Below are 24,763 nucleotides of genomic sequence, written 5' to 3'. Positions count from 1 at the left end.
GGGGGCCGATTTCCGGCCTGGAAGTAAGAGAAAGGGGTCGAAATCAGCAGAGGTTGGGGAGGGGGTGGTTCGGTGTGGGCAGGGGAGGAGGGTGGTCACCGCCAGTGGTGGCTTGGTTTTGCTTTTTTTTTTCTTTTCCTTTTTTTGTTATTATTTCATCTTTTTTTTTGACAAATCACAACCTGACACATGTCAGGTAACCTAGAATATTAGGTCATTGACTTTTGTTGACCGGTTTGGGATCGAAGAAAGAAAATACACCTTAAAATTGGGTTTATTGCATAATAATCGAAAGTTAGGATAATTTAAAGTAAATTGGGCAAAGTTGGGATTATTAAAGTGTATTTTTCCTATTTAATATTAAAATTACCCTAGACATGATACTAGGAATATCATAATAACAATTTAAATATGATTTCTACATCATAAATCAATTAAAAACCATTAAAGTACTTACTTTGATGCCTCGTACCTCTTTCCTCCGAAATTAAATCTTTCACGTCTAGGGCGAAGGCAACTTGGCTAGGTGTTTCTAGATCTTGTGAATGCGGAATTTTGTATGTGAAAACAAAGTTTAGAGAAAGAAAGAAAGAAAGAATTGATGAATTCTAATTAAAACTGATTGTAGATGAATGTAGATGAGAATTGATGATAATCGGTGATGAGAATTGGTGAATGAAAACAGAGTTTTTAATACGATATTTATAGAGAAAATCAGCCAAAAAGATAAATTAAACAAAACAGAGTTTGACGCATAAAAAACAGAGCTGGCGCCAACCTTGGCTAGCTGGCGCCAGGCACCAACACTAGCGCCAGGCGCCAGGCCTAGTTCCAGGCGCCAAAGTCTGAGGTCAGGCGCCAAGCCTAATTTCAACGCGTTTTCGAAAATCAGATAAGTTTGCCGTACTGGAGGATAAAATCATATAATTTCCTTGAAAGTGCTATTTAATTTTGATTAAAACTCTGAAAAGTCAACAAAAGTCAATTTATCAATGCTAATTGAATTAGGAATGAAAAGAACCTTCTAGAAGAATCTAGAAGACTAAAACCATTCCTAATTGCATTAGGAATGATAAATCATATTAGGCCCTCCCCTAGATCATTGGGCCGTACACAAAGCTCAAACCGAGCCCAGTTTGGTAAATTGGTCATATCTTCCTCAATATTCATCGGAATTGGGCCTATAATATATCGTTGGAAAGGTCTTTGCAATCCCCATCCAACTACACTACTATTGGACCCATATCATGGACCAACCAAAGTGGATTGGCTGTTTTCTTAAAATAAGTTTTCAAAAACACAGAGAATAAGAAAGAAAATAAAAACTTTCCGCAAGTCCGTGGAAGGCTTGACCATGAAATGATGTCATAAATGTCCGTGGAAGGCTTGAGTTCACAATATCGGTGCAAGTTGCGGATTGTTAAATTGAAGGTTTTAACGCAAATTGGATGGTTCCACCCACCCAATTGGACTCCCGGAGAGTATAAGGGACAATGGTAAACATCTCTACAATTTTTATTTCCGTGCAAAAAAAAGGTCAAAAAATTCCAAAATTGAAGGCTATTATCCACGCTTTTTGAGGAATTTTTGAGGTTACGGGGCCTGGTGGCGAAAATTTTTGAGACTCTAGGGAGTACATCTTAGGGTCATATAATGACATTTGGAACCATATATGACCATTAAATGATGTCATAAATGTCTTTGGTAAGCTTGAGCTCACAAAATCGTTGCAAGTTGCGGATTGGTAAATTGATTGTTTTAAGGCAAATAGGATAGTTCCACCCACCTAATTGGACTCCCGGAGGGGATAAAAGACCATGGTAAACATCTCGGCAATTTTTATTTACGGGCGAAAAAAAGTAAAAAAATTCCAAAATTGAAGGCTATTATCCACGCTTTTTCAGAAATTTTTGAGGTTACGGGACCCAGTGGCGAAAAGTGTTGAGACTCTAAGAAATACATCTTAGGGTCATATAATGTCGTTTGGAACCATATATGACCTGTAAATCATGTCATCAATGTCTGTGGTAAGCTTGAGCTCACAAAATCCGTGCAAGTTGCGGATTGGTAAATTGATCGTTTTAAGGCAAATCTGATAGTTCCACCCACCTAATTGGACTCCCGGAGAGTATTAGGGATCATGGTAAACAACTCGGAATTTTTTTTTTCGCGGGCTAAAATAAGTAATAAAATTCCAAATTTGAAGGCTATTATCCACGCTTTTTAAGGAATTTTGACGTTAAAGGGCCCGATGGAGAAAAGTGTTGAAACTCTAGGGAATACATCTTAGGTTCATCTAATGCCGTTTGGAACCATATATGACTATTAAATGATGTCATAAATGTCTGTGGCAGGCTTGAGTTCACAATATCGGTGCAAGTTGCAGATTGTTAAATTGAAGGTTTTAAGGAAAATTGGATGGTTCCACCCACCTAATTGGACTCCCAGAGGATATAAGGGACCATGGTAAACATATCGACAATTTTTATTTCCGGGCCAAAAAAAGTCAAAAAATTTCAAAATTGAAGACTATTATCCACGCTTTTTGAGGAATTTTTTAGGTTAATGGGCCTGGTGGCGAAAAGTGTTAAGACCCCTGGGGATACATCTTAGGGTCATATAATGCCGTTTAGAACCATATATGACAATTATATGATGTCTTAAATGTCCGTGGTAGGCTTAAATTCACAAAATCATTGAGAGTTGCGAATTAGTAAATTGACCGTTTTAAGGAAAATTGGATGGTTCCACCCACCTCAATGGACTCCCGGAGGATATTAAGGACCATGGTAAACATCTCGGAAACTTTTATTTCCGAGCCAAAAAAGGTTAAAAAATTCCAAAAATTGAAGGCTTTTTGAGGAATTTTTTAGATTATTGGGGCCGGTAGCGAAAAGTGTTGAGACCCTACGGGATACATATTAGGGTCATATAATGCCGTTTGGAACCATATATGACCATTAAATGATGTCATAAATGTCCGTGGTAAGCTTGAATTCACAAAATCGGTGCAAGTTGCGAATTGGTAAATTGACAGTTTTAAGGCAAATTGGATGGTTCCACCCACCTAATTGGACTCCCGGAGGGTATAAGAGACCATGGTAAACATCTCGACAATTTTTATTTACGTGCAAAAAAATGTCAAAAAATTCCAAAATTGAAGGCTATCCACGCTTTTTGAGGAATTTTTTAGGTTACGGGTCCCGGTGGCGAAAAGTGTTGAGATTTTAGGGAATACATCTTAGGGTCATATAATGTCGTTTGGAACCATATATGACCATTAAATGATGTCGTAATTGTCCGTGGTAGGCTTGAGTTTACAAAATCGGTGCAAGTTGCGAATGAAGTAATTGACCATTTTAAGGCAAATTGGATAGTTCCACCCACCTAACTGGACTCCCGGAGGGTATAATAGACCATGGTAAACATCTCGGAAATTTTTATTTCCGGGCAAAAAAAGGTCTAAAAATTCCAAAATTAAAGGCTATTATTTATGTTTTTTGAGAAATTTTTTAGGTTACGGGGCCCAGTGGCGAAAAGTGTTGAGACTCTAGGGAATATATCTTAGGTTCATATAATATCGTTTGCAACCATATATGACCATTAAATGATGTCGTGAATGACCTTTGTAGGCTTGAGTTCACAAAATAGGTGCAAGTTGCGAATTGGTAAATTGACCGTTTTAAGGCAAATTGAATGGTTCCACCCACCTAATTGAACTCCCAGAGGATATTAGGGACCATGGTAAACATCTTGGCAATTTTTTTTCTGGCAGAAAAAGGTCAAAAAATTCCAAAATAGAAGACTATCCACGCTTTTTGAGGAATTTTTGAGGTTATTGAGGCCGGTGGCGAAAAGTGTTGAGACCCTAGGGAATAGATCTTAGGGTCATATAATGTCGTTTGGAACCATATATGATCATTAAATGATGTCGTAAATGTCTGGGTAGGCTTGAGTTCACAAAATCGGTGCAAGTTGCGAATTGGTAAATTGACCGTTTTAAGGCAAATTGGATGGTTACACCCACCTAATTGGACTTACGCAGGGTATATGAGACCATGGTAAACATCTCGGCAATTTTTATTTCCGGTCAAAAATAGGTCTAAAAATTAAAAAATTGAAGGCTTATAATCCACGCTTTTTGAGGAATTTTTGAGGTTACAGGGCCCGGTGGCGAAAAGTGTTGAGACTCTAGGGAATACATCTTAGGGTCATATAATGTCATTTAGAACCATATATGACCATTAAATGATGTCATAAATGTCTGTGGTAGGCTTGAGTTTACAAAATCGGTGCAAGTTGCGGATTGGTAAATTTATCGTTTTAAGGCAAATTGGATGGTTCTACCCACCTAATTGGACTCCCGAAGGGTATTAGGGTCTATGGTAAACATCTCGGAAATTTTATTTCCTGGCGAAAAAAATAAAGAAAATTCAAAATTTGGAGGTTATTATCCACGCTTTTTGAGGAATATTTGAGGTTAATGGGCCCGGTGGCGAAAAGTGTTAAGACCCTAGATGATACATCTTAAGGTCATATAATGTCGTTTGGAACCATATATGACAATTATATGATGCCTTAAATGTCCGTGGTAGGCTTGAGTTCACAAAATCGGTGAAAGTTGCGAATCGGTAAATTGATTGTTTTAAGTCAAATTGGATGATTCCACCGACTCAATTGGACTCCCGGAGGATATTAGGGACCGTAGTAAACATCTCGGCTTTTCCGGGCGAAAAAATGTAAAAAAATTTCCAAATTTGAAGGCTAATATCCACGATTATGAGAAATTTTAGAGCTTTCGGGACACGTTGTCGAAAAGTCCTAAGATTTTAGGGGATACATCTCGGGGTCATATAATTCCGTTTGGAACCATATATGATCATTATATGTTGTCATAAATGTTTGTGGTAGGCTTGAGTTAATGAAATAAGTGCAAGTTGTAAACCGGTAAATTGGTCGTTTAAATGCAAATTAGATGGTTCTACCCATCCAATTGGACTTACAAAAGGTATTAGGGACCATGGTAAACATTTCGGCAATTTTTATTTATGGGTGAAAAAAGTCAAAATATTCAAAAATTGAAGGCTATTATCCACGTTTTTTGAGAACTTTTGGAGGATTCGAGAACCGGTGTCGAAAAGGTTTTAGATTTTTATGAATATATCTCGGGCTCATATAATGTCGTTTGGAACCATTTAAGATCATTATTTGTTGTCATAAATGTTTGTGGTAGGCTTGAGTTAATGAAATCGGTGCAAGTTGTAAATCTGTAAATTTGTCGTTTAAAGACAAATTGGATGGTTCCACCCACCCAATGGGACTCCCGGAGGGTATTAGGGACTAAGGTTAATATTTCGTTAATTTTTTTTTTTGGCGAAAAGAAGTAAAAAATTTCCAAAATTGAAGCCTGATATCCACGATTATGAGAAATTTTAGATGTTTCGGGCCACGTTGTCGAAAAGTCCTAAGATTTTAGGGGATACATCTCGGGGTCATATAATGCCGTTTGGAACCATATATGATCATTATATGTTGTCATAAATGTTCGTGGTAGGCTTGAGTTAATGAAATCAGTGCAAGTTGTAAACCGGTAAATTGTCCGTTTAAATGCAAATTGGATGGTTCTACCCATCCAATTGGACTCACAAAGGGTATTAGGGACCATGGTAAACATTTCGGCAATTTTTATTTACGGGTGAAAAAAGTCAAAATATTCAAAAATTGAAGATCCAAGTTTTTTGAGAATTTTTGGAGGATTCGAGAACCGGTGTCGAAAAGACTTTAGAATTTAAGGAATATATCTTGGGATCATTATTTGAATGTTCGTGGTAGGCTTGAGTTAATGAAATCGGTGCAAGTTGTAAATCTGTAAATTTGTCGTTTAAAGACAAATTAGATTGTTCCACCCACCCAACGGGACTCCCGGAGGGTATTAGGGACTATGGTTAATATTTCATCAATTTTTATTTTCGGGAGGAAAAAAGTAAAAAATTTCCAAAATTGAAGGCTCATATCCGCGATTATGAGAAATTTTAGAGCTTTCGGGACACGTTGTCGAAAAATCCTAAGATTTTAGGGGATATATCTCGCGGTCATATAATGTCGTTTGGAATCATATATGATCATTATATGTTGTCATAAATGTTCGTGGTAGGCTTGAGTTAATGAAATCGGTGCAAGTTGTAAACCGGTAAATTCGCCATTTAAAGGCAAATTGGATAGTTCCACCAACCTAATTGGACTCCCGGATTGTATTAGGGACCATAGTAAATATTTCGGCATTTTTTATTTTTTGGCGAAAAAAGTCAAAAATTCCATAATTTAAGGCTAATGTCTATGCTTTTTGAGAAATTTTGGAAGTTTCGGGGCTCGATGTCGCAAAGTCATGAGAATTTAGGGAATACATCTGGGGTCCATATAATTCCGTTTGGAACCATATATGATCATTATATGTTGTCATAGATGTTAGTGGTAGCTTGAGTTAATGAAATAAGTGCAAGTTGTAAACCGGTGAATTGGCCGTTTAAATGCAAATTCGATGGTTCTACCCATCAAATTGGACTCACAAAGGGTATTAGGGACCATGGTAAACATTTCGGCAATTTTTTGTTTACGAGCGAAAAAAAAGTCAAAATATTCCAAAATTGAAGGCTATTATCCACGTTTTTTGAGAATTTTTGGAGGATTCGAGAACCGGTGTCGAAATGACTTTAGATTTTAAGGAATATATCTCGGGGTCATATAATGTCGTTTGGAACCATTTAAGATCATAATTTGTTGTCATAAATGTTCGTGGTAGGCTTGAGTTAATGAAATCGGAGCAAGTTGTAAATCTGTAAATTTGTTGTTTAAAGACAAATTGGATGGTTCCACCCACCCAACGGGACTCCCGGAGAGTATTAGGGACTATGGTTTATATTTCATCAATTTTTATTTTCGGGAGAAAAAAAGTAAAAATTTTCCAAAATTGAAGGCTCATGTCCACGATTATGAGAAATTTTTGAGCTTTCGGGACACGTTGTCGAAGAGTCCTAAGATTTTAGGGGATACATCTCGGGGTCATATAATGCCGTTTGGAACCATATATGATCATTATATGTTGTCATAAATGTTCGTGGTAGACTTGAGTTAATGAAATCGGTGCAAGTTGTAAACCGGTAAATTGGTTGTTTAAATGCAAATTGGATGGTTCTACCCATCCAATTGGACTCACAAAGGGTATTAGGGACCATGGTAAACATTTCGGCAATTTTTATTTACGGGCGAAAAAAACTCAAAATATTCCAAAATTGAAGACTTATCCACGTTTTTTGAGAATTTTTGGAGGATTCGAGAACTGGTGTCAAAAAGGTTTTAGATTTTAATGAATATATCTCGGGGTCATATAATGTCGTTTGGAACCATTTAAGATCATTATTTGCTGTCATAAATGTTCGTGCTAGGCTTAAGTTAGTGAAATCGATGCAAGTTGTAAATCTGTAAATTTGTCGTTTAAAGACAAATTGGATGGTTCCACCCACCCAATGGTACTCCCGGAGGGTATTAGGGACTAAGGTTAATATTTCGTCAATTTCTTTTCGGGCGAAAAAAAGTAAAAATTTCCAAAATTAAAGGCTAATATCCATGATTATGAGAAATTTTAGAGCTTTCGAGACACGTTGTCGAAAAGTCCTAAGATTTTAGGGGATACATCTCAAGGTCATATAATGCCATTTGGAACCATATATGATCATTATAAGTTGTCTTAAATGTTCGTGGTAGGCATGAGTTAATGAAATCGGTGCAAGTTGTAAACCGGTAAATTCGCCATTTAAAGGCAAATTGGATAGTTCCACCCACCTAATTGGACTCCCGGATTGTATTAGGGTCCATAGTAAACATTTTTGCAATTTTTAATTTTTTTCGAAAAAAAGTCAAAAAATTCTGAAATTGAAGGCTAATGTCCACGCTTTTTGATAAATTTTGGAGGTTTCGGGGCTCGATGTCGCAAAGTCATGAGAATTTAGGGAATACATCTGGGGTCCATATAATGCCGTTTGGAACCATATATGATCATTATATGTTGTCATAGATGTTAGTGGTAGGCTTGAGTTATTGAAATCGGTGCAAGTTGTAAACCAGTAAATTGGCCGTTTAAATGCAAATTGGATGGTTCTACCAATCCAATTGGACTCACAAAGGGTATTAGGGACCATGCTAAACATTTAGGCAATTTTTATTTACGGGCGAAAAAAAAAGTCAAAATATTCCAAAATTGAAGGCTATTATCCACGTTTTTTCGAAATTTTTGGAGGATTCGAGAACCGGTGTCGAAATGACTTTAGATTTTAAGGAATATATCTCGGGGTCATATAATGTCGTTTGGAACCATTTAAGATTATTGTATGTTGTCATAAATGTTCATGGTAGACTTGAGTTAATGAAATTAGTGCAAGTTGTAAATCAGTAAAATTGTTGTTTAAAGACAAATTGGATTGTTCCACCCACCCAATGGGAATCCCGGAGGGTATTAGGGATTATGGTTAATATTTCCTCAATTTTTATTTTTTGGCGAAAAAAAAGTTAAAAATTTCCAAAATTGAAGGCTAATATCCACGATTTTTAAGAAATTTTGGAGGTTTCGGGACCCGTTGTCGAAAAGTCCTAAGATTTTAGGGGATACATCTCGAGGCAAATTGGATGGTTCCACCTATCCAAATGGATTCCGGGAGGGTATTATGGACCATGGTAAACATTTTGGCAATTTTTATTTACGGTCGAAAAAAAGTCAAAAAATTCAAAAATTGAAGGCGAATATCCACGATTTTTTAGAAATTTAGAGTCTTCGGGTCCTGGTGTTTAAAAGTCTTGGAATTCTAGGGAATACATCTCGGGGTCATATAATGTAATTTGGAACCATATATGATCATTATTTGTTGTCTTAAATGTTCGTGGTAGGTTTGAGTTAATGAAATCAATGCAAGTTGTAAACTGGTAAATTGGTCATTTAAAGATAAATTGGATGGTTCCACCCACCCAATTGGACTCCCATGGGGTATTAGGGACCATGGTAAACATTTAGGCAATTTTTATTTCCATGCAAAAAAAAGTCAAAAAATTCCAAAATTGAAGGCTAATATCCACACTTTTTGAGAAATTTTAGAGGTTTCTTGGCATTGTTTCAAAAAGTCGTTAAATTCTAGGGGGTTTGTTTTTCAAGGTCATATAATGTCGTTTGGAATCATATATATATGATCATTATTAGTTGTTATAAATATTCTTGGTAGGCTTAAGTTAATGAAATTGGTGCAAGTTATAAACCGGTAAATTGGTCGTTTAAAGGCAAATTGGATGGTTCCACCCAACCAATTGGACTCCCGGAGGTTATTTGGGAACATAGTAAATATTTTGGCAATTTTTATATCCGGGCGAAAAAAAAGTAAAAAAATTCCAAAATTGAAGGCTAATATCCACGCTTTTTGAGAAATTTCGAATGTTTCGTGGCCCAGTATTGAAAAGCATTGAGATTTTAAGGGATACATCTCGGGGTCATATAATGCCTTTTGGATCCATATATGATCATTATATGTTTTCATAAATATTCGTGGTAAGTTTGAGTTAATGAAATCAGTGCAAGTTGTAAACCGGTAAATTGGTCGTTTAAAGGCAAATTGGATGGTTCCACCCAGCCATATGGACTCCTGGAGGACATTAGGGACCTAGTTAACATTTCGGCATTTTTTTTTCCGGGTGAAAAAAAATTAAAAAATTTCAAAATTGAAGGTTTATTATCCACGATTTTTGAAAATTTTTGAAGGTTTCGGCTGTTATAGACAAGATTTTTATGTCCCGTTAAAATTTTTTTACCAAGTTTGTTGACATGTATGGTCTGGCGTTCAAGTAATAAATTATGAAAGTACTATAAAATAAAATAAAATAAAACAAAGATTCACTGAAAAGCTAGCGAAGATCCTTGCGTTACTGATGCTAATGCCATGGTCTGCGCTGATATTCCCTACCTCCTTTTATTATTCAATATTCATCTTTGTTTATTCAACCCCCCGAAATATATAAATAAATGATAATAAAATAAACTTTTTAAAAAAATGTTTGAAGTTTGGTGTGTAATCGTGTAGATCTGACGGTCTGACCTCTGTCGTCAAATATGGATGTTTGTCAAGTATCACATTCACACCATAAGAGTTGAATATTGCTCACCTTTTTGCATTTATTTTTAAGTGGTAATTAAGTAGTTCTACAGACTACTACATCCTGCCTAATTGCCTACTAATATAGATTTACAAAAGGGGTACTCTATAAATTTCTCTATTTATTCCTAAGTTGTTTAATAAATTATTATTATGTCAGTTTATTTTTAGTAAATTATATTTTAGCTTTTTCTTATTATATTACTCATGGTCGATATAATTTTCCAAAAGAGAATGCAATAAGATTAAGTCCGTAAATAGTTAGATCAATGGGCGATACACAATACTAGGCTTCCCAACGACCTCCTCTCCCAACTTTGCCAATGGAGGTGATGATGATATGTCTTGGAGAGTTACGTACATTATAAGGATTCGGTCTTGTAAACAAAGGGATCTATCGAAATGGGATATTATCATCATCGTTTAATCGTCTATCTATCTAATTACTAATTCTATCATAGGAAACCAGTTAGTTGGTAGATGAGTACATCTATAACATAATAAGACATATGGTTATGCAAAAAAAAACCCTTTTTTTTTTAACAAATAAAATAAAATTATTTGTAAATTTGAGACAAAGGAAAGTGAAATTGTAGTGAAAACCAGCCTAGCTAGATGGTCCAAAGTACATGTTACATCCCGTAATATAACATGCAAAAACTAGTGAATTACAACCATCACTTTCATTTCTTCATTCTAAATCTTACTTACAATTCCTATAAATAAAATTAATAAATATTTAAAATGAAATAAAAATATAAGAAAGTGGATGAATTGTAGTGCATATAACTGCTTTATAACAGCTTTATGAAAATAATATAAAGTGAGAAATATGACCAGGAAAGTACGAGATGAAGTGAGACTTCCACTGTCTTTTGCTTATTGTAGGAGGAAATTTGAATAATTTACTCTTGAGATTTAGTAAGCAAAACTTTTCAATCTCAGAAATGTATGTTATTATTAAATTCATCTATTGTTTTACGGACACAAAAAAAAAAAAAAAAAAAAAAAATAATGGATTCATGGTGAAATAAATATGCTAAACTTTCTAGTAATGTTTCCTTATGGTTTGATTTGATCTAAATAGTGTTAGCTACTTTTATTTTAATGTCACTTTAAATGGTTTAGATGGGTCAACCTTGTCAAATAAAATAAATAATAATGTTACAACCTTTTTGCAACAATATCAATTCAAAAATACCTAGATCTCTATTTGCAATTCATCAAATATTCTTTAATACTAGATTGAAATGACTACACTAATTTCCCCGTATTATCCCTCTATTTTATCAATTAATCAAATAAATAATTACTCGTATAATTTTAAAACATAAGCTTTGTGTATAATGTCCCTAACCACAAAACAAATAACTCATGTATTGTTATCTCATTACTTTCAGACAAACGACTCTTTGAATTGGGATTCTCTTACCTCCCCCCTCACACGAGGTCTTGTTTGTCAGATTGAATCCGATTGATACGTGTGAGATTCCAGTACAGTATAATGCTTCTCCTTACTTGGCCACTAAAAATTTGCTGGGAACTTCACTGGGCCCAATGAATGGTATGGACAAACTGCAAGTTGAGCCCAAGGTCCATGTTTCACAAGCCTATTTTGTAAAAAAGAAAAAAATAATAAAAATTAAATTAAAGGATGGTGTCACATAGTTTATGAAGTAGACTGCAAAATTTGGTATTCCACCCCCTGACAATCTTGGTAATTTTAGTTGTTGAAGTGCTGTAATCAATTCAATCAAAAAGCTGTGCATTTTTCTATTTGATCAGTCAATTCTTTAAAATACTTGTTTCAAGGGAACTTTTGTCAAATGTGTTAAAGCACCTAACATGTTAGATTTTTAATCTTATTACTCAAGTATTCCGCATATAGCTTCAACACATTATGTTGGTGTTTTTGCAAGGCAGATAGCCAAAATAACAGAAAGCATCATAAGGATTAAAGAAATTTTTCATACCAAATATTAGTTTAGTTAATTGGGATTTACAGCGTGTTATCAACCAATCTTTGGAAGTGTTCTCCCAAAGGTAACAAGAAATGCAGAGTATAACGCGTCTGAAAATCATGCTTAGACTGAGCCACTGAGGAGCCAAGGTGCTAGGATACAATTAACAAACCTTCAGTTCATCTGATGATTCTGAATTTTGAAGGCATTGGGGAGAATGGGGAAGGTGACCGACTACTAACAGATCATTGATCGACGAATGTAATGGATGAAGTCAATTCTATGGGGTTCTTGAAGGTTGCTATTACTTCCTTGGACATAACTGTAAGTCATATAGTCTCAATCAAAAGTCACCATTTTGAAATTTTCCCTAAGGCAAAAGCTCAATGAAAACTCGATGGTCTCAAAGCGTTTCTAGCACAAATTTTGGCATTTCTCTGCTACAGCAGATGGGTGTGGTGAGGGAGTCGAGAAAGTTGAGTATACATCCTCATTCACATAATCTCTTTTGGTTTTTCAGGGTTAGCAATAAAAAGGGTCACAACTTGAAGCAAACATAGGTCTTCACTTTCCTCCATGAAGAGTAGTAGTCGTAGTTTCTCAATTTAGCAAAATTTCTCCCTAAATGACAGCTAATGCTTAGGCACTCAGCTTTGTATGAGGATTTTCATGCTATCAAAGCATATCAAAAGGGGCATCTTACAGCTATAAATTGTGAGCTTCAACATCAACTATTCACAGCAAAATGACAAACACAAACAATGAGCATACATGAAGTAGGATTCATGTGATAAAAAGCGATGATTCAGAATGACATGCTATTGATGTCCGACTAATTACAAAGCAAACATTTGAGAGCAATAAGCAAATAATGTATCATAAAAGGCACAAGAAAATTCTAGGAAACATGGATAGCAAAGGCTTACAAACATCAAATAAATCCCAAAACATAGCTAGATCAAATTGAAGAATGCAAACCTTCAGCAAACTAGTAATCTGTACAGAACTAACCTCAGTGTCAGAACAAGAATCAAACACTTGCAATTCTATGGTTAAGTCAACTTCAATAAATGTGACTTCACCGTCTCTGAGAATCAAATACACAACATATATGAATGCCTATCTGCCAATCTGAAGCAAGTGTAAGAGATGAACTGACGAGGACCCAATCGTGTAGGAAATCCCAGTTATATCTGTTGTCAGACTTCCCATAAGCAATCTACAACAGTCTAGAATCTAGTAGCTACTCCACTTATGTACAATGCATTACTAGAACTGTTAGATCAGATAAATAAGATTTTCAAACTTGATCCTAGTTCCAGGAGGCCATCTGTCTATAATTAATTTGAGAAGCCGGCAAAGCTACCTGTTCAACTGGCCTCTCTCTTGCCTCGAAAAATCCATTCTTCAACGGAATCAAAAGCTCCGGGTTGCCAAATCCCCTGCTTCCATTTTCCATAAGAGATTAAGAGGTATACTACCATTGGGAAAGAAAGTCGGTCTCATGTTTGTTAAAGCCTGAGGATTCAGTCCTTGAGGACTTTCCAGGAATTGGACAGCCCCAGGGTAGGCTGCAAGAACAGAACTCGATATTTGGGGAAGTGCAGCGGCACCATGCTGATTGTTAAGGTGCGGTAGGAGACTAGGGGGATATAATGTAGGGGGTAAATTGTTAACTTTTCCGATATAAAGTCCAGAAGGTATCATCATCTGCACTTGCTCAGCTGAAGGGGCAGCCACAAAAAAAGGGTGGGGTTGAACATGACTAAAGCCTCGCATAGAACTAAGATCAACCCAGTACGAAGGTCTTCTCATTTCAATATTGGATTGACTGGCATTTCCTCTGAAACAAGTAGCTGTGTCAGCTGCAACACTTTTTCTGAGCAGCTGCTGGTTTTCACTGTGTTGATTATGATGAATGTAATTCCGTGTATCCTCGATCACAGGATTGTCATTTAGATCAAAACTTGATGCACTAGATTTATGATGATTTACATCACTTGCACTTTGGCAATTCAGGTCAAGGAGAAATCTTTCAGGCTTCTTTGAAGTGAAGTCCATTGAAGTCTCATCACCAGGAGATTCTGAATCCATTGTTGCAGCAACATTGAGGTCGAACCCTCTATTGCTATTGGTTATACTGCCTCTTTCAGGATTCTTTACAGAAGTGGGACGGAAAGCACTGATAATTCCTGATCTCTTCCATCCAAGCTCTCCACCAAACTGCAATGGTTTCTGAGGCAAGCCCACAGGAACCCCAACCTTTGCTACCACTGATATTGGTGGAATTTTGTGGAATTCTGCTCCATTTTCCTCCGTACCTTCATTCAGATCAAAGTTACAATGACGTGAGCTTTGCAAACTAATAGCTGTAGAATCTGATTTTGTAGTTACAACAGATGACTCATGCTCTCGAAAAACAATTTTTGATTCATGTGATTGAGTTAGACATTGTTTCCTCTCAACCAAATCTTCATTGGAGGACTGACATGGTTTTGGATCAGTAGAATCAACTGAACTTAGCTGAACCACTTCACCACTTTCTTTAGATGATGCTGAATCAGTTTTGAGTAGCTTATTATGGTCAGGCCCCTTGTTGGTATGACTTTCACGACAGACTTCTGCCATCACAGATGAATAATCTGGATCTTTCCTCTTTCCATTAGAGGTTTGTCCAGTTTCTGAGCTCAGATCGCTCCTGACAGAAGTCTGCTGTACAGAATGAAACCTTTCAGACGAAACAGAAGAAACCTCGGCATCTCTAGGATTCTGTACAATTGTTTTGTTCTCACCAGTCGAGGAAGCGAGTCCATGACTAATGTGACCACTAAAAGAGACATAACCATCAACTTTACACTTCTCCATACTACTTATCAGTATTCAGCTTCAACAACAGCTTCCAATTCACTTAACCACCCGCAATAAGTGTTTCTTTGAACTTTCACCCCTACAAAAATGCCAGAAGAAATAATTCACTAATCTGACACTAAAATTAAGCTTTTATGGGATAAGTGAACAAAATAACACAACAAATTAACCCAACAAATTATTACTTTTACAAAAAATGACATTTCAATGGGGTGAGATCCCACCAATGTTACTCGTACGCTTCATTTTTATACCCAAAACATAAACTTTTTTTCATTTTATAGCCGAGTGTAACACTTAGACACATTCCCGTGGCCAACATAAGTAATTAAGTACCCAAGTCTTTAGTAACATAAGATCAAACAAGATCCTCCAACTTTGCACAAATTAGCCAGAGAACAAAATGCAATCTCTAACCAGATACTTTTAACAAAAATGCACGTAACCCAGTATGAAAAACCCGCATTAAATATCAAAATCAAAGCAATCGTAATTCTTCAAAACCCTCAGAAAATGAAACATAAATCATCAACCCAAATTCCAGCACACAGCAAGATTCAAACTTTCAAAAACCCAACAAAAATAAAATCTTAATAAATGAACATTGAACACCAAATAATGCCAAAAACAGTAATTCTTCAAAAAAAAAAAAAAAGGAACCCAGAAAGAAAGATTAGGCCTTTTTTACTTATATCAAACAACAAAACTCCAAACAAAAGTTCAATCACTAGAAACCCAACAAAATAAACAACACAAAATTCAAGATTGCAAAAGAAACAGAACCCTAGGTTTACTTAAAAACAAAACCAAAGTAAAAATAAAAAACTTAAACCCAGAAAAAAAAAAAAAAAAAAAAGGAGAGAGAAATAGAGAATCAATACCTGAAGTGAAGAAGAACAAAATGAAGGTTCAGTTCCCAGAAAGAAAAGCAAGTAAAAAAATAAAAACAGAGAAAAAAAAGGCTAATAACAAGAAAGATTATGAGAGGTTAACAAAAAATCAGCCACTTTTTTCTCTTCTTTTTAATTTATTGTTGGTTAAAATTCCAAAAAATAATCACTCTGAAAAAAATGCAAACAAACAAACTAAACAACCTTGCTTCATCCTCTCCTTTTTCCACTTTTATAGACAATGGTGACCCAGATTTTTTAGGAGATTTTGATTTAATTTAAATAATTTAGGAAAAATAGGTCACTGAAAATGAAAAGTGGGAAGAAAAAAACAAATAAAGATACTGTTGTAGTAGTACTAGTAGGCTAGGGACTGAGACTAGGAGAGGAGGAAGAGAAGGAGGTGGGCCCCATGTAGCGCCCTCCATCTCTGACGGAGCAGTATGAATTTAGTGGGTCCCATCAGGTATGGACGTGGGTCCCACTCTAGTCCTGTTTTTTTTGGGGAGAGCTCATTCCCCTAGCCTTCTGTCCGTACATTTACCGACAGTGACATCTTTTCTACCTTTCCCCCTAAACCATGGTGGAGTAGTTTGGTTATGTCGTATTTCATCCGTTTTATTAAAATTGCAACACTGATATATATTGGTATAGAGTATTAGGGTTTGTTTTGATTTATTGAAAACAATTGAACTTAACTGAATTGATTGGAGTTGAATTGAACTAAATTGAATAGAAATGAAATAAACTGTTTATGAGAGAAGGAAATTAGGAAGTGAAGTGAAATAAACAGAAATTAAGTTTAACACAGCAGACCCTTAGTGTACTTCATCTTACATATGACACTTGTATGTCTTGTTTGTAAAAACTAGTGATAGTGAGCCGCTTTTAGTGGTTGAGTCATGGGTAGTTATTAAGGTAGAGAGTAGAGGTGATTTAGTTGTTAACGCAACGGTTGATAGTATGAATATTTGTCAAACTAACACTCGTATATTCGTATTACATATGATACTCGTTTATCGAGGATTGTTTTATGCAAGGTAGACCAAGCACAGAATGTGATTAATCATCATAGTGATTACACTGAGTAAGGGTAGTTCGTGATTCACTTTGTAATTTAAGTTTGAATCCTTTTAGCTATCATATATGAGGGTGAGAATTCCTTACCTTTTTAAGTTAATTTAAAATGTTTGATTATAGGACATGATATGAGTAGAATGTGCCCTAATTATACAAATAAAAGTACTTTTTTTTTTCTAACACATGACATGAGTAGGTCAAGTTAAAAGAATGGGGGAAGATTGTAAATGTTAAATGTAAATAAGGTATTTGTAAAGTAAAAAGTTATCATTTCTCATCTAGGACAGTGAAGGTCTGAGTGGGCTAAAGGTTTTTGGAACCACATGAAAAATGGTAGGAGAATGTGACATTGGCTTTTCTATTGCTTTTCATTCATGTCCCACTTGTTTCTTTTTGGTTTTGAGTTTCCGTAAGACCATAAGACCTTCCATTTACTTTCAAAAATCAATTGGGGTGTTTGTGATTTAATGATGTGAATCATTACAATTTCAATATGCTCTATGTACAAGAAATAAAATGACGAATCCACCCAAAATTAAAAAGGTAGACTTGTCATTTCACATTGACTAATCTCGGGTGTATATATTTTTTAAATTTATTTTTACTAATATATGTAGAATTTAATATATTTGTTTTTGATGATGGTTATAACTTTTTTTTTAAATTAAAATATAATTAACTAATTAGTTAGTAACTTGAAATTAATATTCAATCTTGTTTATGTTTTGTTATTACTATAATCCCTTGTGTTTATTGTCGTGTAACATTAGTTTACCCGTTTCCTAAAAACCACGTTTGATGTCTACATAAGGATCACAATTCACAATTATTCAATTAGAGCGGTCCCCCCTCTTCTAGTCCACATAGCCTATTACTTGTAGCATCAAGTATGGTATATGTCTAGTGCTTCCAAGCGCAGAAGTTGTGTACAAATATGGGGGAGTAATAGAGTATTGAGTATACATGGTCCACCCCATGTTAAAATGTCAATTTGCTAAGATCCACCTAAACCATATTCTAAAGATGTGTACAACTGTGAAAGGGGCCAACCCATCAAGGGTGTGACGTACACACTCCAAAAACTGATTTTTTACACTTTAATATACGAGTATATTACAATTAAATTACATCAATTTTTGTCTTTTTTTTTTCAAAAAATAAAGTTAATATTTAAAGTCTAAATATTGATATTACAAAGGTATAAATTCTATACTAAATGATGGTAATATGGTACGGAGTATGATATTAACTGATCAAATCTTTAACTATAAACAAACTATTTTTTACGCTTCAAATTATTTGCTAAATGTTTCATTCAATAAAGCCTCTTATTCTATATCTAAGTCATTATTAATGGACTAATATGGTTGATTGATATCCAAGTCCCTCTACTCAATGTTAAAATTAAAATCTTCCATTTAAAAACTACTTCTTGCAATTAAATTACTAACATCATTCTCTCAAAAAAAAAAAAAAAAAAAATTACTAACATCATTTTCAATTTCAAGTACGTCTTTTCCTCACTATCTTTTCTTTTATATAAACCCGCTTGAATGCTTAACAATACGTTCACCAACTCATTTTAATTCCTCTTTACCTACGTTTATCGAAATAGGGGATGACTACCCAATTGTTAACCATAATAATAAACCCTCGGACCCAACTTTCAAAAGTATCAATGACAAAATTGACAATGAAGTTCCCACCTCATTAACTAGAAGTGGCCGATTCTCATGAGTTTTATGGACCACTATATAGAGAATTATGCATGAATGAGATCTTACAACAGGAAGTAGCAACAAAAGGGACCCACATTCTGACCACTCTCATATAAAAGCTATGAAAATAAAATATGTAACGAGTTGAGTGTAAGTTAACATCACTCGATATGGGCAATTCTCTAGCTGCATGATTTGGACTAACCTTGATATTTAGAGGTAATTAGGTATACATATATTACTAATTTAGCACATATGATATGGATCTTATCACATGAGAATAATATAGTGATTGTTTGGGTCCAATTAAGCCAATTGGACCTAGTCATTAAATGATCCGATAATCCAAGGTCAAGGCCCAAGCCTCCATCAAGCCAAGTCAGCATAAGTCAAATGGTCCAAATTGTTATGGTCAGCCCATGACTATTTGCGGCCCGATTATCCTCTCTCCTTGTATGCTAAGGTATAAAAGCTTTCAATTACATCATTTGTAAGGGATATACATAAAAGCCTCAAACATTAATTCTCTTGCATAGCTTTCTCCCTCTAAACACTGTTTGACTTCGGCATCGGAGGGATCATCCTCGGATCCACCCCCGAGGCCAGTTTTACGTGTGTTTGCTGTGCAGGAAACCTTCGGCTCAGCATCATTTAGACCGGACTAGTCTTCATCCACCTCAGCGGACCTTCGGCAAGGTCCCATTGTTTCACCCGAAACAATTTGGCGCCGTCTGTGGGGAAGACTTTCAAAAAAAAAACCTTTAAGCCAATCAAAATCATCTTGCAAAAATCTTAGTAGCAATGGCTAAGAACCGCAAGAACAAGAGACTAAGTCAAGGAGCGGGCGAAAGGCCTAAGACTCCTACACCATCACCTTCCCCGGACCAGAACTCTTCTAAGGGTGCCAGTTCAGGGGGAGGATCAGACCGGGAGGATTCCCTTTCTCCCGTAATTCACAACTCTCATCACAGACCGAGTCCTTCTCGGTCCAACAGAAGTCAGTCCGATCATAGGACTCAATCAGTGCCTCAAAGCCAACCATTGACCATCCGCTCTCACTCCCACACTCAGCCGAGGACCCCTCTTACGGGGCCCACCTCGGAAGAAGTGGCAAGAGCGCTGGCGGTGCTCATGGAAGCAATGAGGGCACAAAATATGCCTCCACCTCGTGACCGAACTCCTCCGCATACCAGGCATCAGCGGAGGAAGTTCGGCCACGGAGGGGGGAAACCTCCTTCCTTCAAAGAGCTAGAAGAGTGGGAAGAGGATACCTGGAGGACCGAAAGAGAGAGGAAAAAGAACCCTCAATTCTTCAAAGGATCCTCTACCTCTCGACCAGAAACTCACAAGAGAAGCAGCTCAGCCTCTCGGCCGGAAACTGACCGCCGAGGGCGACCTGAGACTGTTCGCCGCAGCGTCCTCGACCGACTCGGCGACAGGGAGCCGAGTGTGCATAGTCGCCTCTCATTCCTTACAGCCGAAGCCCGAACTTCCCAGCCAGGGACGAAAACCACTCCTACCTCTCTAAGAGGGCAGAGCGCGGTCCCTTCGGCCAGGAATAAGGGCAAGGCCGTGATGCTTCCTACCAGTTCTTCGTTCGAGCAATGGATTCTGGAAGAGCATGTGCCTACGGTTAAAATACCGTCGCACATTACATATGATGGAACTTCGGATCCGAAGGACCATATTTCCTCTTACGAGGGGCACATGCACCTTTGCCCAAGGTCTGAAGCGACCTGGTGCAAATATTTTCCCACCACTCTCAAGGGGGTCGCGCAAGCGTGGATCTCCAAGGGGGTAAAGGAAGGCTCTATAACGGGGTGGGACGACCTGTCCACCAAGTTCAAGAGCAAATTATCCACGGCAAACCGCCGAGAGAAGACCACTGCAGAGCTCATGGGCCTGCAGCAAGGGGAGACCGAGAGTCTCCGAGACTACCTGACTTGTTTTAACAACGAGTTATCCAGCGTTTCTCAGCTGGACCAGGGACTGGCCGTTTTTGCAATGCAGAATGGCCTTCGGCCTGGGAAGTTCCTAGACTTCATGGTCATGCATACCCCGCAGACCCTGGAGGAGGCTCTGAACGCCTCGGATAAATTTATCCGAGCCGAAGAGTGGAACAAGAAAAAATCCCAAACTCAGTCTGGGGGTGGGAGGCAAAAGCAAACGTCTGAAGGCCAAGGCCAGAAGGCGAAAGGGAAGGCGAAAGCCTCCGAGCAACCTTCAGCCAACAAGCCGAAGAAAGAAAAATTTGTCCCTTTCACAGGCAGATATGAATCTTATACTCCGCTGGCCCTTCCGCGCGCTAAGATCTACAGCGTGACGAAGGAGGAGCAGAGCTATAGGAAGCCGAGATCACTCCCTGAGTGGTAACAACGCAAAAATAAAAATCAGTGGTGTGAGTTCCACGAATCACCGGGACACAACACTGAAGAATGTATCCAGCTGAAGGACCAAATCGAAGATATGGTCCGGAAGGGATACTTGAAAAAATATATCGCGGATCACCGCGAGAAAAAAGAGGCTGAGAAATTCGAAAAGGACTCCCGACAAGACCTCGATTTCCCCCGAAAGAACAACAAAAATGCGGAGGGAAAATTTCTTCCAATTAACGTTATCTCGTGAGGAATATGCTCTCGGAGGGAGCACAAACGTCACCTCAGTCGCTGGTGACCCATTAAGTGAACAATGCCAGCATTCAGCCTCCTCAGTCGCTGGTGACCCATTAAGTGAACAATGCCAGCATTCAGCCTCCTCAGTCGCTGGTGACCCATTAAGTGAACAATGCCAGCATTCAGCCTCCTCAGTCACTGGTGCCGAACATGACGTTCACAGCCGCCGACTGCCGGGGGGTGACGTACCCTCACGAGGATCCGTTGGTGATTATCGCCACGGTGGCCAACTACGACGTCAGCAAGGTTCTTGTTGATGGCGGCAGCGGAGCAAACATTTTGTTCCGAAAGGCCTACAATAAAATTAAGCTGAAGCCCAAGCACCTCACGCCGATACCCTACCCGGTATCCGGATTCAACGGGGCCTCAACTTATCCAGACGGGAATGTAACACTTCCTGTCACCATCGGCTGTGACGAGGCAGCCAGGAACGTCATGACCGAATTCTAGGTCATCGATGCTCCTTCCGCGTACAACGTGATCATGGGGAGACCCATAATTCACGAGATCCAAGGGGTAGTCTCGACATATCATCAGCTGATGATCTATGTCTCGGATGCCGGCTACCCGAAAGGATTGAGGACACAGCCAAAAGGAGGGCCGAAGGTGCAACTACCTCAAGCCATCCATTAGTCATTCCAAAGATGACAACGAGGATGAGGAGGATAAAGATAGGCAGCCAAGCGCGAAGAAGCCGAAAGGCCTAAGTGCTTCGGCTCATTCTAAATAAAAGGCTAGCTCATCATCTGAGCTAAGAGACTCAGAGAGTCAACCGAAAAAGAAAAAATCTAGAACCCCTGCTGACATAGACAGCAGGCCAGAAGACGAAGAGTCCAGCCCCACTGCAATGGAGCTAGACCAGCAGACCGAAACGGTCGAGTTGACTGAAGGAGACACCGAAAGATGCGTCACAATCGGGCTGGATCTTGATCCAAAAGTCCGCGTTGAACTCATCCAACTCCTTCGGGATAACCAAGATGTGTTTGCTTTCTCGACAGCTGAAATGCCCGGGATAAGTCCAGACCTCATCTCCCATAAGCTTAACGTCGACCCCACGTGTCGGCCAGTTAAGCAAAAGAAGCAGAATTACTCCGCAAACAAGAACCGAGACATCGCACCCGAGGTCAAAAAATTGCTGGACGCAGGCTTCATCGAACCCTGTCAGTATCCAGAATGGCTGGCTAATGTGGTGATGGTTCAAAAGGCAAATGACACCTGGAGAATGTGCGTTGGCTTCACGGACCTAAATAAGGCATGTCCGAAGGATTTCTATCCCTTTCCGAGGATCGATCAGTTAGTCGACTCGACAAGTGGCCATGCCTTGCTTAGTTTCATGGACACATTTTCTGGGTATCATCAGATCTTTATGCATCCCGACGACCGAGAAAAGACGGCATTCGTCACGAACGCCGGGGTGTACAAATACAAAATGATGCCCTTCGGATTGAAAAATGCGGGGGCAACATATCAAAGGCTGGTGGATCAAGTTTTTGATAAGCAAAAGGGCCGAAACATAGAGGTCTACGTTGACGATTCAATCGTCAAAAGCAAAAAAGACGAAGACCATGTTAAGGACCTGGCCGAAACTTTCACCACCCTAAGAAAGCACCAGATGAAGCTGAATCCAAAGAAGTGTGTCTTCGGCGCAAGTCAGGGAAATTCCTTGGTTTCATGGTCAGCAAAAGGGGGATTGATGCCAATCCCGCCAAGGTTCAGGCAGCGCTCGATCTTCCCGAGCCAAAAACGAAGCGGGACGTTCAACGGCTCACCGGAAGAATGGCAGCCCTCTCGAGGTTCATCTCCAGGGCCTCGGATAAGGGGTTACCTTTCTTCAAAGCTCTAAAACTTCCGAAAACAAAAGAGCTCGTCTGGGAGGACGAGCAGAAAGAAGCTTTCAAGCAGCTTCGGGAGCATCTGGCTCAACTCCCAACGCTGGCTAGCCCAGTAGAGGGAGAGCCCCTGTACTTGTACGTGGCTGTCAGCCCAGCCACCATCAGTGCAGTGCTGCTGAGGGAGGAAAATAAGGTTCAGCAACCGATCTACTTCGTCAGTCACACTCTGACAGATGCCGAGACCCGCTACCCCTTACTTGAAAAAGTTGCTTATGCAGTGGTGGTAGCTGCTCAGAAGTTAAGACCCTATTTTGATTGTCATCAGATAATGGTTTTGACTGATCAGCCGCTGGAAAAAGTTCTCGGCAAGGTTGAAAAATCTGGTAGGCTGGCCAAATGGGTTTTCGAGCTCACATAATTCAGCATCAGCTACCAGCCGAGAGAAACCATAAAGGCTCGGGCTCTGGCGGACTTCCTGGCCGAATGCTCGTACCAGGAAACGCTAGATGATGAAAAGAAAACCTAGACCGTGTTCACGGATGGATCCTCCACCATGAACGATTCGGGGGCAGGGGTGGTCATAACCTCTCCCGAAGGCAATTCCTTCGAGTACGCACTAAAATTTTCATTCAAAGCTTCGAATAATGAAGCCAAATATGAGGCGGCAATTGCCGGCCTAGAACTGTGCATCTCGCTGGAAGCCGAACATGTTTGTCTGAAGACAGACTCTCAGCTAGTTGCATATCAGATTAGTGGCAGTTACGAGGCCAAAGAGCCCTCAATGATATCATACCTTGCCAAGATCAAGTCAGTTATTGCAAAGCTGAGAACTTTTGAAGTTTAGCTGATCCCAAGGGGTTAGAATGCTCAAGCCGACGCACTCTCCAAACTTGCTAGTTCAACTCACACTGAGCTGAATTGATCTGTTTATGTGGAGGTGCGCCGAGAAAGAAGTGTCAACGAAGCACCCGAAGTGTGCTGCGTTGACCAAGAACCAAGCTGGATGGATCCCATCCTAGCTTTCAAGCTTCGAGAAGAAATTCCCGAAGACAAAATTTTGGCCTCCAAGTTGAAGCGAACCGGTTCAAGGTTCATTGTCTTCAACAGGGAACTGCTGAAAAAATCCTTCTCAGCCCCATTACTGAAATGCGTGGGGCCAGCAGATGCCGATTATATCCTTCGGGAAATCCACCTCGGCATCTGTGGGAACTACATTGGGGGAAGGACCTTAGCCCAAAAAGAATTAAGGACAGGGTACTATTGGCCCACCATTATTTCAGACTCTAAGGAGCTAGTCAGAAAATGCGAAAAATGCCAAAAATCCGCACCAGTCATCCATCAGCCAGCCCGGGAGCTTCAGCCTGTGCTGATCCCGCTTCCATTTGCTCAATGGGGGTTGGATATCCTTGGCCCATTTCCGGACGCCGCATACCAAAAAAAATGGCTGATAGTCGGTGTTTACTATTTCAGTAAATGGATTGAGGCCAAAGCAGCCTCGAACATTACAGAGAAAACTGTCAGAAAGTTTATCTGGCAGAATATCATCACTCGTTTC

The 24,763-nt window shown here is 38.7% G+C and overlaps 1 protein-coding gene across 1 annotated transcript; it reads right to left on the bottom strand.

Moving 5' to 3' along the window:
* Positions 1-13,044: 13,044 nt before the first annotated feature.
* On the bottom strand, positions 13,045-16,210 carry LOC110713995. Its single transcript, XM_021892450.1, has 2 exons — positions 15,898-16,210; positions 13,045-15,095 (listed from the first exon to the last, which is right to left on the bottom strand). Exon 2 carries the CDS (start codon positions 15,011-15,013, stop codon positions 13,565-13,567), a length of 1,449 nt encoding a protein of 482 aa, XP_021748142.1. The 5' UTR covers positions 15,014-15,095; positions 15,898-16,210; the 3' UTR covers positions 13,045-13,564.
* Positions 16,211-24,763: the final 8,553 nt, after the last annotated feature.

Source organism: Chenopodium quinoa, unplaced genomic scaffold, assembly GCF_001683475.1.
Source record: "Chenopodium quinoa cultivar QQ74 unplaced genomic scaffold, ASM168347v1, whole genome shotgun sequence".
Taxonomy (NCBI): Eukaryota; Viridiplantae; Streptophyta; class Magnoliopsida; order Caryophyllales; family Amaranthaceae; genus Chenopodium; species Chenopodium quinoa.
Note: the sequence above shows the minus strand (reverse complement) of the source record. Positions and strands in the feature narration are given on the sequence as shown.

Bases quoted from the DNA above. Each gene is read 5' to 3' on its own strand.
- LOC110713995 (XM_021892450.1), bottom strand. From the start codon at position 15,013: ATGGAGAAGTGTAAAGTTGATGGTTATGTCTCTTTTAGTGGTCACATT.